Source organism: Haliotis asinina, chromosome 5, assembly GCF_037392515.1.
Source record: "Haliotis asinina isolate JCU_RB_2024 chromosome 5, JCU_Hal_asi_v2, whole genome shotgun sequence".
NCBI lineage: Eukaryota > Metazoa > Mollusca > Gastropoda > Lepetellida > Haliotidae > Haliotis > Haliotis asinina.
In genome coordinates, this window is record NC_090284.1 from 29556268 (window position 1) to 29573520 (window position 17253).

Here is a 17253-nt window from a genome sequence, read left to right on the forward strand (position 1 = left end):
AAGGTAACTACGTCGTTCGTCTGTTACATCTCACCAGATTGCCTGAAAAGTGTCATTCAAAAGATCAAATCTAATACAGCTCCAGGGCCTGATGGTATTCAAAACCGGTATTAGAAACCGTTTCTCTGTGTCCAAACACCGTTACTTCTCTGTTTTAATTCTCTTGTGGACACAGGTGATGTTCCTCCATGGTTCTGTAAAGGTCGCACTATATTCCTTCCCCAAAAAGAGACTTGACTGATCCCCCAAACTTCCGCCCTACATGTTTGAATACCCAATACAAATTATTCACAGGGTGTTTGACGAACCTCGTGTCATCTTACTGCTCTTCTAATGAGATAATTTACAGAGAGCAGAAGGGGGCGAGAAAGGGATGTTGGGGGTGCAAGGATCAACTTCAGAAAATGATTTTGGAAGAGGCTAAACATACCACCGCAACCTCTCCATGTGCTGGATTGACTACAAAAAAGCATATGACTCTGTCCCTCACGAATGGATTCTGAAGTGTCTTCAGTGTATTGACCTCTCTGAGCGACTACTTAATTTATTCAAGTCTTTAATGAGTTGCTGGTCGACTCAACTTGAGATATACTCGCAAGGGCAGATGCAGACTTCGGAATCTATTCCAATCAGATGGGGAATATTTCAGGGGCATTCCTTCAGGCCTTTGCTTTTTTGTCTGTCTTTAAATCCTTGGAGTTTCCTGCTCAATAGGAAGGAGGGTTACCATCCCAGGCCTCCTCAGCACAGATCCCCAACACCTCTTACTCATCTCCTCTACATGTATGGCATCATGCTCCTTGCCAAAGGAGATACAAGTTTGAATGAAAAGGTTCTCCTTGTCGAGTCCTTTTCTAATGATACTGACATGACATTTGGACTTGACAAATGTAATACTCCTCATTTGAAACAAGGCAGGGTAACTAATGATGGATCGGTCAAGTTACAAGGGGGAGGATTTATCGAGCATCTTGTGGAAGATCAGGCACACACCTGTCTTACAATACAAGTATGAGACAAGCTCCAGAATGCCCAGATTCAAGATAAACTTCAGGTCGAGTATAAATCTCGTTCAGAGTTCAGAGATAAATGCTCAAAACAAGGTCAAAGCCACTAATACGTTTGCTGTGCCAGTCCTGTCCTATTCCCTTGGAGTATTTGATTGGACCAAACAAGACATCCAGAGTCTTAACTGCCTGACCAGAAGGATCATGTCTGATAACAAAACACACCACCCTCATTCCTCTCTTAATCGTTTTTATATGCCAGTCAATTCTGGAGGTTGGGGTTTGATTAATGTGGAGGCTCTTCATGACAGAATGTTATTGTGTACTTTTGCACATATTTATTTATCGGATGATCCTCTGGTGATGCATGTCAAGATATACGATGAGAGCAAGGAATTCCACAGCTAGTTTAAGCGTTGTTGGGCACAATCTGAAATTTGAAGGTGATTTTGTTGATGGTGATGTACAGCTGTACTGCTGGACGGTACAGCGATGGGAGTAAACCAGGTGAAGTCCTTCACCAAGTCAGCCCAGAATCGGTCCTTTGTGGACAAGCTGTCTGGGAAGGCATTACATCGTGTGTGTGGAACAGAACAGCAATCCAACCGACTCCTTCGCCTGGATGAAGTCAGCTGGTCTCAAAGGTGAAACTGAGGGCTTCCTTTTTGCTGCTCAGGACCAGCCACTTCCCATTCGCAATCGCCAGAATGTGATTCTAAACCGAAATGTGAACATGAAATGTCGACTATGCAATGAATTCACAGAGACTGTCCAGTCTTAAAAGACATGATGGCACGGCACGCTGCTTTACTATCGTCTCCGCCATGCCTGTAGCTTTGACCCCGAGGTCCATCCATGGTACGTCCCAGAATATGTCCAGGGCGTCCTAAAAATTCCAGCCAACAAACCTGATCCTGTCCTATTTTTGATAAAGCCAATGAAATTATTTATATCATTGACTTTTTTGTCCCTTTTGACAGCAGTGTGATTGGCAAGATTCAGGAAAAGCATGATAAATATGCTGACCTCGCCTTTGAAATGTCTCGTTTGCATCCCAAGTACACTGTCGTCAGGCTCCCCTTGTTCTCGGTGCCCTTGGTTTGGTACCTCCTCCTCTCTTGGCGCAGATCAGGAGAGTGCCTGGGTTCTCCAACGGGAGCACAACCCTTCTGACAATCCGGGTTATGCAGAAGGCTGCAGTGTTGGGGGGCCTCCATATTCTCTGGAAAGTTCTTGGGGGATTCGACTAGGCAGCGTTTAGTGGGAAAAGTCCCATTTGCTGTCTGGGCTGCGTGTAGAGGGGGTAAGGACCCTGAGCTGATGATGAGCGTTACCATCCTCTCTGCTGCATTTGAATCGTAATCTGTAAATAATAATAGCGTCGGAAGATACAACAAAGGGAAGTAATGCTATAGGTATGGGGGCGCTGTGGTAGGTTAGTCTAAGTAAACTTATCCTCAGTGCTTTTCGTTAGACTTTACCAGCGAGTCTAACGAAACCTTATGAGAGGTCGCGTCAGGTAACCTCCTAGACAGCTTACCAAATCACGAAAGTGGACATTCACACATACCTTTTGAACTTTTTATCTCGAAAAGGTTCGTTCCCAAACGATTCCGAATGCTATTTAGCATACGCTCGCTTCCGGGTGATGCACACGGCGCACGTTACAACCATGACAACGGTGAGTAAACGGTCCCTGAAAATGGTGTTTTTGGCAGTTTTCAAGGATGTCATCTTGCGGAAATATTGGCTAATTGTAACCATGTCAACAGAACCCGCAAAGCGTATATACAGCTGGTCAAATAAATGTGTTATATACAGATTTTTGTTTGTGGAGAGATCTGTGTCGGTAACCTGAATATTTTGAAAGTCCCTCAGATCCCTAAATAGTAGCCGTTGTTTGATTGGTTAAATCTATTTAACCGTCTCGGGTTTGATTGGACAGTTATAAGTCGCTCAAAGGTTACCTGACGCGACCTTCTACTAGGTTTTGTTAGACTCAGTGGTGGTAGATACTGACGGAGATATATGCTGTTTTATGTCGTTTTGATAGCACACTGCATTTTTGCACTTTTGAATCCAAAAAGGCCGCCAAACTACGCAACTTTGATAAGCATCTAAGAATATGAAATGTCTAACACAGATGAGTCCTGTCCATTATCAACATTTTCTGAGCTGAACCTGAGCAGCTATGCTGTTCCTAAAGAACAATACTTGAAAACTACTAGAATCCAATATGGTCTCCTAACAATTCATATTTTGACATGCATCAAAGAACAAACATGTTCAGCACACCAAGCTTCTACATACTGGTAAATTCCAACTGTTCCAGATTATTCATGTGTGAAATATGGGCGGTACATGTGCAAATTTTGTTGCCCATTCAAAGCTACAGATTGTGGAATATATCGGGCCCTAAAAACGGCAGTTTCCCTCTGAACATCTGAAATCCATTATGCCCGCCAAAACACGTGACATATGACTAAGAACAGAAAGTGTACAGCAACCACAGACAACATCCGAAGCAGCTTCTTAAAGACTTTTCCCTGGTAAGTTTGCTTTTGAAAAACTCTAGAAGTCTTTGAACATTTTTCAAGAGAACTTTGGTCCGAAAGTAGCAGTCAATATGGCGGCCACCGAAGGCACATCCTGGCACTTTTTGTGCAGAACTTGCATAATGGTTGCTGGGCATCAGTTTTATAGAAAGTTTGGAATGTCTATAGCTGATGATTCTAGATCGGCACACTTTTGGAGCTAACTACTCAGAAAACTGCCGAAAAACATGGACAAAAACCGTACATTTTAACGACTTATCTCGCCAGTCAAAATTGTAGTAAATTCGATTGCGCATCTGCTCAAGAAATGTCGAAGCCATGGAACCATTAGTTCTGGAGATATTTGCTGTGAAAGTTTGAAGCTTTGGAATTAATTTTGAATTATCTGCCCTTTGCTTTGAGGCCTAGAGTCTTGGATGATTTGGGGCGCAAACACCTTTAGCTTTATGGGCACCTTGGTGATTTTTTAAATCGATTGGTTTAGGGGTAATAGGAGGCGGAATAATATATAATCATAAATATAGTTGCAACCAACGATGCGGGCTCCTTTATTTAATACAATCTGTAGATCTTGTGAAAGTATTAATTGTTACTGTTAATACAGATAATGTCACTGTCAGTATTGAAGAATGTTTGAGTCAATAACTTTGAATTCTCAGGGTCGAGGGTTGCATACAAAGGTTTGGATTATGACACTTTTGGCTTAGAAACCAGATACTGAGTTTGAGGAACAAAAGTGATGGCTATACATTCACTTGCCAATGGTGCATTTGAATTAGCCGAATAGATGACTTCACCTCCAGTTTTGACAACGTTTTCCAGTTACCTGTCACGTGACCATTCGTGTGTTGATATGAAGTTTCATAGATGATGAGAATTGAATGAAAATCATCCTGGCTGTGTTGTGAATCTATTATCTCCGACTTGACAATTCAGTCCACAAAAAGTGCAGATTTTAGTGTGTCTGAACAGACCCATAATGCCAGCATTCGATTACTTTGCTTTGAATTGACCCCAATTTCCATCTCCGTTTTATGGACTCGACAGATACCATGCAGACGATACTGACAAATTATAACTGTCAGTTTTCATCATTATCTTTACGTTTTTCCCCGAGAAAACAAACATTGCCAAAACTCCAAACAACTACTCAAAGTGTCAAGTTTGGTAACTTCCACCCCGCGGTAACAACTCCATGTTCCCATCAGCTTGATCAGCATCCGTCAACATTCAGAATGAAAGTGAGTTTTGTTCTTTTAAACTTCTTTTTTAAAAACAAATTCCAATTATGAAATTTCTTCAATATGTCAAGGTTTGAAACACAACAGTTTTATTACAAAGTTTATGTCAAATTAGGTGAATAACATAAAAACTTCAGAAACGGTCATAATTGGTCTTGTTAGCACAATCTACACTACCGCGCTTCCTGTTGACCGCTTTTTGGAGAAACACGATCAACAACAGTAAACAAGCAGGAAACATCGGTGAATAGCTGATCTGTCATCAAGATAAATTTTATTTCATTCTGTGAAGAAATAATGGAGCAAATCCTTAAAAACCGCGTAAAAACCGCGATAACTGGTCGCTAGCCAGTAGTATTTAACAACGAGCCCGGTTTATTTTCAACAGCTGATTAAATTCGCTGAGGGTTGTGACTGCATGAAAACCTACATGTAGAAGATAAGTTAACTGTTTTGTCACTTAATTCAAATAAGTCAAATAATTGTTATTAGTGTCAGTATTAGGACTGTACTTTTGTAGTAAAGTTTCAAGTCGTTATGTTATGCTCACTAGCTTCCATTCTCGATTCACCGCGAAGGTAGACTAAATTGTGCCGATTTAAACTTCTTTCACACATTCGTTTATTTTTCAGAAGGGAAACATACCTTTAGTTGAAAGGTATTTGCAAGTAATGGTGGTAGTTTTATGACTTAAAAATGATTACGGTGTATTTGATGTGTGTGAAAAGTATGACTGATCGCCGATCTGTTCTGATCCGCCATTGAAATATTACACGACGTTGTTCGAGTGTTTCAGGTTATTTCTTCAAAAACACCTTTCACATACACCTTTAATGCTTATGAGGGGAATACACTATCAGATGAAATGTGTTTGCAAGTAATCGTAATAGTTTCATAATCTAATAAAATGTTAGGATGTATTTGAGGTGTGTGAAAAAAGTGACATATCGCTGATTTGATCAGATCAGCCATTGAAATACTACACTGTGAGTGTTTCTAGTTCTTATTCTAAATCTTCTTTCATGTATGAGGGGAATGTACCAACAGGTGAAATGTGTTTGCAAGTAATAGTGATAGTTCTAGGATTTTAGAAAAATTGTTAGGGTGTATGTGATGTGTGTGAAAAATATGACATATCGCCGATCTGATCTCATCCGCCATTGATACTTGTGTTACTTACCGGTTATATTTCTATAACTTCTTTCTTTCTTGTTGACCTTATTATTTGACAAAACTGGAAAGGTGTTTACAACGCTTTGTGATAGTTTTACACTTTTTCTTTCGAGGGGTGTGTGACAGTGTCTGTAAACACTTTGTTAGTGTCCATGCCATTCCCCACATGCAAAAAATATATCTAAATTGATTATTTATGTAAGCAAAAATGTTTCAAAGTAGATTTTCCCCCAAAAAGGACAGCTGAAAGGGTGTACTTTCTTTTTCTTTATTTCTTTCATTCATTCACATAAATATATTGCTTTTAATTCTTACAATAATTCATTCATTTATTCATTCATTCATTCACTGTAAAATTCCGACTGATACAATAAACGTTAAGTTTTGTTAAACACAGCTGAATTTGCGCTGGGAACGAAACAAGCCACCGTGTGCGTTAGAGCATGACGAGGCCCGCGTTAATTTGTAGAGGCATGGAGCTTATATAGAGGATGTGGAGTATCCCTGGTAGAAGTGGTAACGAAAGCAAGAGAGTGACCTATCCCTGGTTCGAGTAGGAGACTCGGGGATTAATTAGTTTCAGAATTGTGTAATTTCTTTCAGCAATAGGAACTCAACGAATGATCATGATTTCGATTTCCATCTCAGGAATATCGGTTTCATTGGAGATACATGCCACGAAAAACAGTTACATTGACAGGACTTGATTGTGCAAATGGCTAAATCTAACCCACGAACAGTTTGCCAACAAACAAAGCAGTACAGATCGTGACCCTAACTATGCAGGATGCACTTTTATCTACCTAAATCCCGTATCGGGTCATCTCAGGCAGTCTTATAAAGATAGGATCATGTGGTTACACTATGTGTGGTCCATTTGGCTCTAAAGCGGACCGATGAATTGCAGTCCAGCTCGAAAACTAATAAACAAAACAAACTCAGTGAAACACCAATCCTTATCAGAACATCATACCGACACTGTGAGGTTTTAACAGAATATTTCTCCTTGAAATAGGACAGTTGTTTAACAAACTATCATTAAAATATTGATACAGTGCACTGTTTGTTACGAAGGAGGAGTGTAGAGAAAGGGACATCCAGGTGTTCTAGAAAGCATGGAGACAGCACAGCACAGGTTAATGAATAAATAACTTTCCCGGCACTTGTGCATGTGCTTCTCGAACACCTGGCTGTGCCTTTCCCTGGACAACTCCTTCATAATAAACAGTCAACTGTATCAACATTTTAATGACAGTTTGTTTTACAATTTTTTTATTATTAGGACAAAAATTCTGGAAAAACCACACAGAGTTGGTATGATGTTTTGATTATGATCAGCCTTTCATTGAGTATGTTGTGCTTATTAGTTTTCGAGTTACATTGCAATTCATCGGTCCTTTCTGGAGCCAAACGGACACTAATCAGTGATGTGTATTGTGAATTCAAAAGTATCACTGATTGTAAAATACCACAGCTCTAATGTTGTGTCTGGGATTGCCGGACATCATGTCTGTGTTTTCAACCAAGTGCTCGCAGCAGTGCGTGGAACGCACGAGCTTTTCACGAAAATCACTGAGGATATGAATCGTTTCTTTCAGTCTGCAGTATGCATTGTAAGGGTAATGTTAAATGTGGAAGCAGCTTATGATATACTTTGCCGTGTATTCATGGGCCGTCGGGGATATCAAGAAGTCCAAAGTTTCTTAATCTGTCATAACATGGGGAGTTTGAGTGCTAGTAACGATTATCGTGACTGGTATGTTGTTTGAAACCTTTGTACCATGCGTGTTTAGCGGGTGGTGTAGCTCGAGCTGCGAGTGAGATTGTGTGGCACTCTTTTCTTTCATTTCATGAAGCACCGAAACCTGAATCCAGAACAGCGGCCAAACGGCGCCTCTTAGCAGGATGGGTCCTGCTGTTGAAACTAAACTTAGTTCCAGGGCTGCCCCAGATATTTGAATGTCATCGGGCACATAGTTTCGGAGATTATTGCTCTTGAAATTAAATTTTTTGAATTATTTCGAATTATCTGCCCTTTGCTCTTGGGCCTATAGCCTTGGAATTTTTATGGGGAATATCTACACATCGGTAGGCCTCTGCATGATTTTTGTCAAGCGATTCTATCCACTGATGCTCTTTGTAGGGCTGATACGAAAAATAACAAATAATAATAAAAACACGAACAAGTACAATAGCGGCAAGGAGCACTAGTAATAAACCCAACGATTACAATAGGTCTCCTGCCCAAAGGCATGGGGCCCTAACAGGTGTGTTCATTTCATTAGCCCGCACATTCCAAGACTGAACATAGGTCTTCACTTTGAGCTACGTGTTTCCTTCGAATAATACGTTTTGACAATCTATAAAGAGGTGTTTTGGGTAGACATAATATACTCTTCAAAAAAGTAGGGGATCTTCATTTTTTTTAAATTTACGATTGAAAATATTTAGGAGATTTATCAGGGTCAATCAATGTTGATATGACATTATTGAATGTTTTCAGAGTGCATCACCATTTGCACCGTTTACAACCATACTTATTTGCAGTGTATTGCAAACATTACAAAATATTGCACTTTTGATTTGTGACAGTACGCTTATAATTCTGTTTATTATTATTTTTTAATCAACAATGCATTACATCAGAAAGCCTATATAGAAGGGGAGGAGAAACTCCTCGAAAAGCCGCTGAACGTATGTCTCGGGTCGTTACGTAACCAGTGTAGCCAATATGGTGGCAGCGCAGTATTTAAGATTGAGCCCGTTTTTTTTAAACAGCTGATTATGTTTGCTGAGTGTTATAACAACTGAAATCCAACATGTAGAAGATAGGTTAACTATTTTGTCACTTCAGATTAAGTCCAATAATTAGTATTTGTGTCCGTATTAGGACAGTAGATTTGTAGTAAAGTTTCAAGTCGGTAAGTTAGAGCTGACTGGCTTCTATTCTCGATTCACCGCGAAGGAAGAAGAAGAAGAAGAAGAAGAAGAAGTTTATTCTCATAAATCACACGAAGTGACACAGAGAACATACAGATGATTTACAATATGTACAGTATGGTTTGTGCAAGTCAACACTAAAGGCAGACTAAATTGTGCCCATAAAAACTTCTTTCACACATTCGTTTAATTTTTAGAAGGAGAACATACCTTTAGTTGAGAGGTATTTGCAAGTAATAGTGACGGTTTTATGACTTAAAAAATTGTTAGGGTGTAATTCAGGTGTGTGAAAAATTTGACATTTCGCCATTGAAATGCTATACGCCGTTGTTTTAGTATTCCTAGTTACTTCCTCAAAAACGTCTTTCACATACACCTTTAATTCATATGAGGGGAATATACTATCAGGTGAAATGTGTTTGCAAGTAATAGTGATAGTTTCATAATCTAAAAAAGAATGTTAGGGTGTATTTGAGGTGTGAAATATATGACATATTGCCGATCTGATCTCATCCGCCATTGATGCTTGAGGGTTATAGTTCCATAACTTCTTTCTTTCTTGTTGATCTTATTATATGACAAAACTGGTAAGGTGTTTAGAACGCTTTGTTACAGTTTTACACTTTCTGGTTTTGAGGGCAGTATGACAGTGTCAGTGTTAACATCTTGTTAATGTCCTTTACATTCCCCACGTGCAATAAGATATCGGAATTAATTATTAATGTAAACAAAAATGTTTCAAAGTAGATTTTTTAACAAGTGATGTTAACAAGTGTCCTCGCGATACTTTTGCGTTCTTTAACATGTTTTTTGGGGGGAAGGCCGAAGTGTATCATTTATTCTTTCATTCATTCACATATGTACTTCTTTCTTTCATTCTTTTTCTTTATTTCGTTGATTCACTCACATAATTCTTGCTCTTAATTCTTACTATAATTCATTCATTCATTGTAAAATTCCGACTGATAAAATAAACTGACTGAAGTTCTGTTAAACCAGGGATAATCTACAACTTATATACTCTATATAGTCTCAGTGGTTAATCACAACTGAAGTTGCACTGGGAACGAGCCAAGTCACTGTGTGCGTTGAAGCATGACGAGGCACACTTTAATTAGTACAAATGATAAAGAAAGCAAGCAAGTGACCTATCCCTGATTATATACCGTAAATCATGAAATTAATGCGAGCATTTTGTTAATGCGAAAAGTGCGTCTGTACATGTGTCGCATTATTAAAATGACGCATTTCAGTCTGGGGGTGTACCTTTGAATAAACGTCAGAAAACGGAAATCTCTTCCTTTCACTGACACTACTTAATACCTATTGAAATCATTCATCGGCAAATTGTGTCACTAAGCAGAAGTGTTGACACTACACACTACACCAGTCAATACAGGTCACTTCCTCATTCGGGTACTGCAAGTCATGCAGTTATCACTGGTTACAATAATCACTGTCAATTGTTCAAAGTCATTGAAGCACATCAGCCAGACTGGACATTCTCCAGCCACGCAGGATCATTTCGCGATCTTTGCTCACCTTTGAAATCGCGGCCTCCATCCATTTGGCATGTAGAGGCTTCATCACACTTATTCGTAAATCCACAAGTGTGCCCTTTTTTGAACCTGTCAAATTGTCTGACGCTTTGTTGGCATACCAGTTAATAAATTGGTTCTTCATGGCCACCTTTAATTCACCATTAATTGTTGTCATAAGACAAGTAGTAGCAAGCAACCACGTGATCAAACATGGCAGCGTAATCAAAACATCGTCAGCATCGTCAGACAAGACGTTTGCACTCGAATTAAATTCTTGACGCATTAATTTCATGATTTACAGTATATCATGAATAAGTGATAACTGTGTTTTAAATTTTTGTTTTGTTGCATGCGACCTTTAATATATATAATCATGTCATATTTGCGGGGTCATAAGGGAAACTGATACGGGAAATTAGTATTGCAGCAACAATAAGAGATACTGTAATGCGCTTCTGACACCCTGACACACTGAAATGCTCCAACAAATCTTCCTATTGTTCTCTGCCTGAACAGTTGGGAAAGCGTGGGGAAATCATATTTGGGCCTACCTTTAGAATACAGCACCACAAACTTTAAAAACACGTCATAATACTATTTTACGTAATTGCAAGTGATTTTGTTCAAAAGCACGTTCTTGAAACAATGCCCTATGACGACGGCATAGCAACAAGTTCGTCAAGATCAGCGCGTGTGTATAAGCTCCGCTCACTGATGTTCTATCTCTACCAGCCATGTCATTACAGAAACCCAACGATGTAGTTCCCGGCGGATGCGCAATTTTTCGCAAGCACCACTTTCAAATATATTTCTTTGTATTAAGAGGTACTGAGGTGTTATATTTCGTGTATTTATATGTTTTGTATTTTTATATTTAGTAAGAACAACTTACATTGGTCACATTGCGCCATGTTATATTATTCGCAGTTTTGGTCAATTAAATTAATCTAAATATATTATATATTTCGGTTTCAAGCGTAACTATTTGGATCAAAGGAATTATAACTGTAAACTAATATACATACATATCTTTGTCATTCAGTAATTTGAACCATTACAAGGAAATATTTATTTTTCGAAGCGGTAAGAATTCACTTTCACCTCTAGATCTACATATTTTCAATAATGATTCGAAGTCTAACTCACTCTCGTGCCGTCACCAAACATGCCCATGTCTCACACATTCCTTAGCGCGATCCACATTATCCTTACTGGGTTCCCTACAGCGTTTTTCTGTCACGAAAGCACACAATGATTTTCTACAAGCACGCCATTCATGCATGCACCGTGAAATCAACGTCTGACGCCTGACGTCAACAACCGTTTTCAGTTCGAACCATATCGGCTCATTCAACACAGCGTGGTATCTTGTAGATAACGGAATAGGACGATCGTGCCAAATGATATCGGGACCATTTGGCAACCATCAGTAGATTGAAAGCACGAGACACCAAGTCTACCCGTAACCTTCGTAATTGTCCGCAACCAATTCGACTTTATCCGTTACGTCACAGCAATCCACTCGGTAAATTTGCACATTGTGCAACAATGTGGACTTAGCTCAGTCAGTTAGCTGTCGGACTAACAATCCGAAGGTCGCGGGTTCACGCCCGACGGGTTCTCACAAACTGGTTGCCTGTCTCACTGACATGTGGTGAAATTGTGGAAATCACTGAAATTGTGGTGCTGAATTCTAAAGGTTAATTCGGAAACCCAAAATTTTAATAAGGAACGAAAAGAGGCCAAAACACTGTCACTTCCTACCAAAGGACGCCACATGTCACACGCAAAGACAAGTAACCTTCCCACGCAAACAAATCAACAGCACGACGGTGTCTTTTCTACGGGAATCTTAGTATGTAAGCATTGTTGTTGCGTGCAATTTATTTGTTAATTACACAATTTCAATCACACTATACATTTGTGAGGCCAGGAAGTGTATCTACCCAAATATGCAGATTTCGTTTTAATATGCAATCTATTTTTAGTATTACCCAGTGGGCCGACCCGACTTTGTCTTGGTCCGACTTTTAGGCCATCCCGCTCCCCATGCACGCGCCGGAAGAATTCCCTTTGACTGAGCTCCTTGTCTACATTAGAGCGTTGAGTTAGCGTCAGGCTCTAACAGTAGAGGAACTAGTTTCAAGATGGCCGCCTCCACATATCGTTCGATACGTGTTAGACTTTTGTTTAAACATTTTGACATAGACCCTTCATGGTTTTGTGTTTCTTTGAAGGAGAACATGAACATTTCTGATGTGGAGAAAAGAATTATTTCGAAGTTTGGACTCGGTCAAAACAAAGTAGAGTTATTCGTTTCTGGATGCAGATTGCAGTCATGGGAGACTAGTTGTGTCCTGAGAGAAAATGACATTGTGCATGTGTTTCTGCAACAAACTAATGGGTAAATACAGGCTATAGCATCTGACTAGAGTGCAGTTTACCGGGCGCACTTTTTCCGATTTTAGCCCTTGGGCACCCCTCTTCTAGATCCTTAGGGTTGGTGAGTAAAGGTTAGAGTTGGCTTACAGTGGGTAAGGGTATTCCTGATCACTGCTATTCCGGATCACTGCCATACACATTAACCTCTAGAAAGTGTAAATCTCCATTCGTTGGTTTCACATGAATTTCAGACTCGCTGTGCGCATGCGCAGAGCGAGTAAAAATATTTACTGGTCAAGTTCTGGTTTGGTAGTATGCTTACCGATAGTGTAAATACACTCAAAGCAAAATGATTAAATAATAATTATTTCCGAGTGACAACTGCTCATAGCTGACCAAAAATATCGATTTACATATGCTTTTCAGGTATGGATGCCCTATTTTGGTTGCAGCTGCATCAGAAATGTGTGTTTTGATAGTAGTGAGAAGGGGATGTGTGGGAAGAACGGTGATGGTGAGATGTGTTTATACAAGAACTTATTGACATAAATCAAGCTATTTATTTCACTACTCAAGGTCTTTTGTACATACAGGTATAAAAATAAGTTGTAATAGACATAAAACTATATATTTGGTTTTCTTTATAGTGTGTTTTCACTATCGGTAAACGTACGACCAAAGCGGAACTTGACCAGTAGATATTTTTACATGCTCTGCGCATGAGCACAGCGAGTGTGAAATTAATGTGAAACCAATGAATGGATTTCTTCAATCTGTCATTTGAAAACTGAGATAGTGCTCTGTAAGGTGATATATTTTGTTTTACTTGACCTGAACCAGAAGTTTACTTGTGAACCCTGTAACAAGGATACCTATCATCGAGTAAGTTATCGCTGGCACGTCAGGAAAAGGTAACTCATTCGGAACGGTCCGTCTCAAATAAGAATAGCATCAAGTTGCTTCATGTTAACAATCCATTGCATGCATATACTTTTCACCTGTAAAAAGCAACAGAAATCTTCTCTACATCTGTCATATTGTAAATAGGGATCACCTCAAAACTGTCAACCACCGAAAAATGTCAATTACCGTTGAAATAAAGTTCGGCTATGTTGTTCTGATTCCCTTTATTTAAAATATATACTCACTCAAGGGTCTGTCTTAGATGCTCTTTGCTGAAAGTAGATACATGAAACGTTTTGGTCTTTATTTCACCAAAACACAATTTGCGGTACAGAACAGTCTGTCAGGAAATAACCAACCTGACAATGATTTGGGGTTGAAATTATTTTATTTTTTTCAAGACATATTTTTCTTGTTTTTTATTAACATTGTGCATTTTAGTATGGTACGATTCCCTACAAGTGCCAAGCAGTCTTGCAGGATCATTCAGGCAAATTTGATCTTGATGTAGGTGGCAGTGTGTTTGCTGAGCCAGGTGGAGAATCTGTTCCAAGTTTTCACCCTTGGCCTGCTCACCGGTAGAGAAAAGGGGAGGCATGGTCATACCATGTCATTACGTTATTAACCACAGCAACAGAAAGTGAGCTTTTATGACAACCAAAAAGTGCCCTGTTACTTGTGCCAGAGGCGGAATCAATGATGCTGGAGTAGACATGAGCTAGTTTGTTTCATTTTTTGACATACAAAGATGCACACCCATAAAGAGTTCAAATATGCTGGTATTAATAGATTATGCTCGTTAACTTTACAGTCATTAACTGATGATGTGATGTTAAAAATCTTCATATTAACTGAATAAAGCTTTAAAGGTTCTGAAAAAATGGGTTATTTTGTCTTGATAGTTGAATTTTACAAGTTAAAGTCACATGTAAAAGTCACGACAAAACGTTATATATTAATATTTACTGAAGAGATCAGTACCATAAACCAAGCATGTATAAACCACAAGAGAATATTTTTCAGTCCACACTGGTACCTGGAATCATGATTCTGGAATGTGTTATGAGCAGCAAGTGTTAAACCTACGTACCAAGCGGATGTTGTTATCAGCTGCAGTGTTTGTTCGTTTATCAAACATTATGAATATTGTTAACGCATCTGTTCAATTAAATGCGTGTTACGGTTTGACTTAGAACCCTGCTGCCCCAAACGAGCATCAATAACAGAACTCTGCCTCGTTATATCATGTGATCCAGAATACCCTGAAATGATTTGCAATTGCCGTAATGGAGAAGCATTTCTTTTGCGATATCTCTGAAGTCAGCCAGGACCGAATAAATTTTATATTTTGGTGTGAGTAACATGAAACATTGCTCAGAGAGAAATTGCCCTTAGTCGCTTCAGATATGTTTTTGCGGAGGCGCATGCAGTAGGTGTGTCGTTAGTGATCCCGAACTGCCTTACGCACTGTTCCTTTGGTACGAGTATATCCATCCGAAAAAATATAAAAAAGTGCACCCGGTAAAGTACACTACTCCCACATTTACAATCGTAGGTCGACGTAACCTTCATTTTGAAAAAAAAGTTCCTTCCTTTTCTCCATATTCTTTCTTCCGGAGATTAACAGAGTTAAGAATATAACTAGACGACTTCAGGAGCACTATACCAAGGTGTGCTCGACGTCTAGGCCTTTGCTGGAATACGAGTTTATTCATATGAACTAAACAGAGCTATTATCGTGGGCTCTCTGTTATCGTGGCAAGTGAAAAACATTGGAATGCAGAAACACCATCGGCTGTGTACACATGCAAATTACATAAAAACATGATTATTCTTGAAAAGTCATTTGTTTCATGGTAGCTTCATGTCTAATTGTAGAAATATTCAAGTATCTTTAGTAACTTCTGGAATATTTTGAAACTAACAGGACCCCTACTGCCATTCCATCTAGCATGAATCAAAACTTACTGCGTCAAGAGTAATCTTGCAACAACTAGAAGATCATTTGCATATGATCCATGCTAAAATATAACAGGAAGTGACGTATTATGCAACTTCACTCTGCACACTCCAGCAAATTGTACGGTACATTTTAAGGTGGCTAAACAATATTTTGTTACATTACTGTTACCCTGTAAAAGAAGTTTCAGATGTTTTGGTTGAAAAAATGATAATATTGCTAATGTAAATGAAAATCCTAGATAGTTTTTAATAATAAAACTATATCTTTAAAGTTGTTAGTTGTATTTGTAAACGTTTGACAGTGTTGTTTGCTTGTATCGCTTGCCATAAAATGAAAATAGCAATACTGCGATAATAGAGTGAGTGAATGAGTTTAGTTTTACGCCACGCTCAGCAATATTGCAGCTATATGGTGGCGGTCTGTAAATAATGGAGTCTGGACCAGACAATCCAGTGATCAACAACATGAGCATCGACCTGCGCAGTTTGGAACTGATGACATGTGTCAACCAAGTCAGTGAGTCTGACAACCTGACCCCATTAGTTGCCTCTTACGACAAGCAGAGATGCCTTTTATGGCAAACATGGGTTGCTGAATGCCTATTCTATCCTGGGACTTTCACGGGTATAATAATAGAGATTTGTCTAATCAATCAATCAAGATTGCCGCAATCATGTTGCATGAGTTGTGACTATGTGCCACATTGTTTGTGACAGAAATGAAGATTAAACATCAGTCAACTGAAAATATATACATAATGCCAAATGTCAGTAGGTGTTCATAAACTCGAGGACAGCATTAACTACCACGATAGTAGAGGGTCCCATGAACGCAATCCCATATATTTTACTTATTTGAAGGCTTTAATTATTTCTGTGAGTCCTCTAGTAATTGTTGTCTTAGGTTTTGTTAGTAATTCAAACATATAATTATGTCAATATATAAATATTATTTGGGATGGGGAACAGGATTAACTCTTATCATATATCAATTTATAAATATTATTTGGGATAGTGGAAGAGGAGAAACTCTTCCGATATATCAATTTATGAAAATATTATGTTGATGGGTGGATTGGAGGACCTCTAACCATGTTTTGATATAATAGTAAGGAACAGGTTTTGGTAGCCGAGAGCCAAGATGTCAGTTACAAAATAACTCTTTTTGGACTATTTACCATTAAAGGGTTCAAGAGGGAACAGGTCAAAAGGCCGCACAAAAAAAGTCAAAATGGTCACAACCCCTAGTTAAAAGGGGTCAGATCCAGTACATCCGAGAAAAATGGATGTAGTTTGTTTGCAAGCCTAAGACAAAAAAAACATGTGATGTGTACAAGTATCACACCTGCCTAATTACACTTAATTAATTTGACTCGGGTGCACGAGTCCTAAAACGATTTATTTTTTTATGGTGTATAGCCTGATAGGTGTTAAGTTCAAATTGCATGTGGTCAGTGATTGAAACTGTGCATTACATATTGTCATTAGGCAGACAGGCAACCAGACATTATAGGTGTCAATAAACCAGACATTGAGCTTTCTCTGAAAC

General features: G+C 38.9%; 1 protein-coding gene across 2 annotated transcripts in view; it reads left to right on the forward strand.

The window, feature by feature from the left end:
* The first annotated feature begins 12466 nt into the window (after positions 1 to 12466).
* The window catches only part of LOC137283501 (uncharacterized), a 123027-nt gene continuing 118240 nt past the window's right edge, over positions 12467 to 17253 (forward strand). For both annotated transcript variants that reach the window (XM_067815035.1, XM_067815034.1), the window contains exon 1: positions 12467 to 12861. In XM_067815035.1, coding sequence (XP_067671136.1) covers positions 12605 to 12861 — 257 coding nt within the window. In that variant the 5' untranslated portion in view covers positions 12467 to 12604. The remainder of the gene's footprint in view (positions 12862 to 17253) is intronic.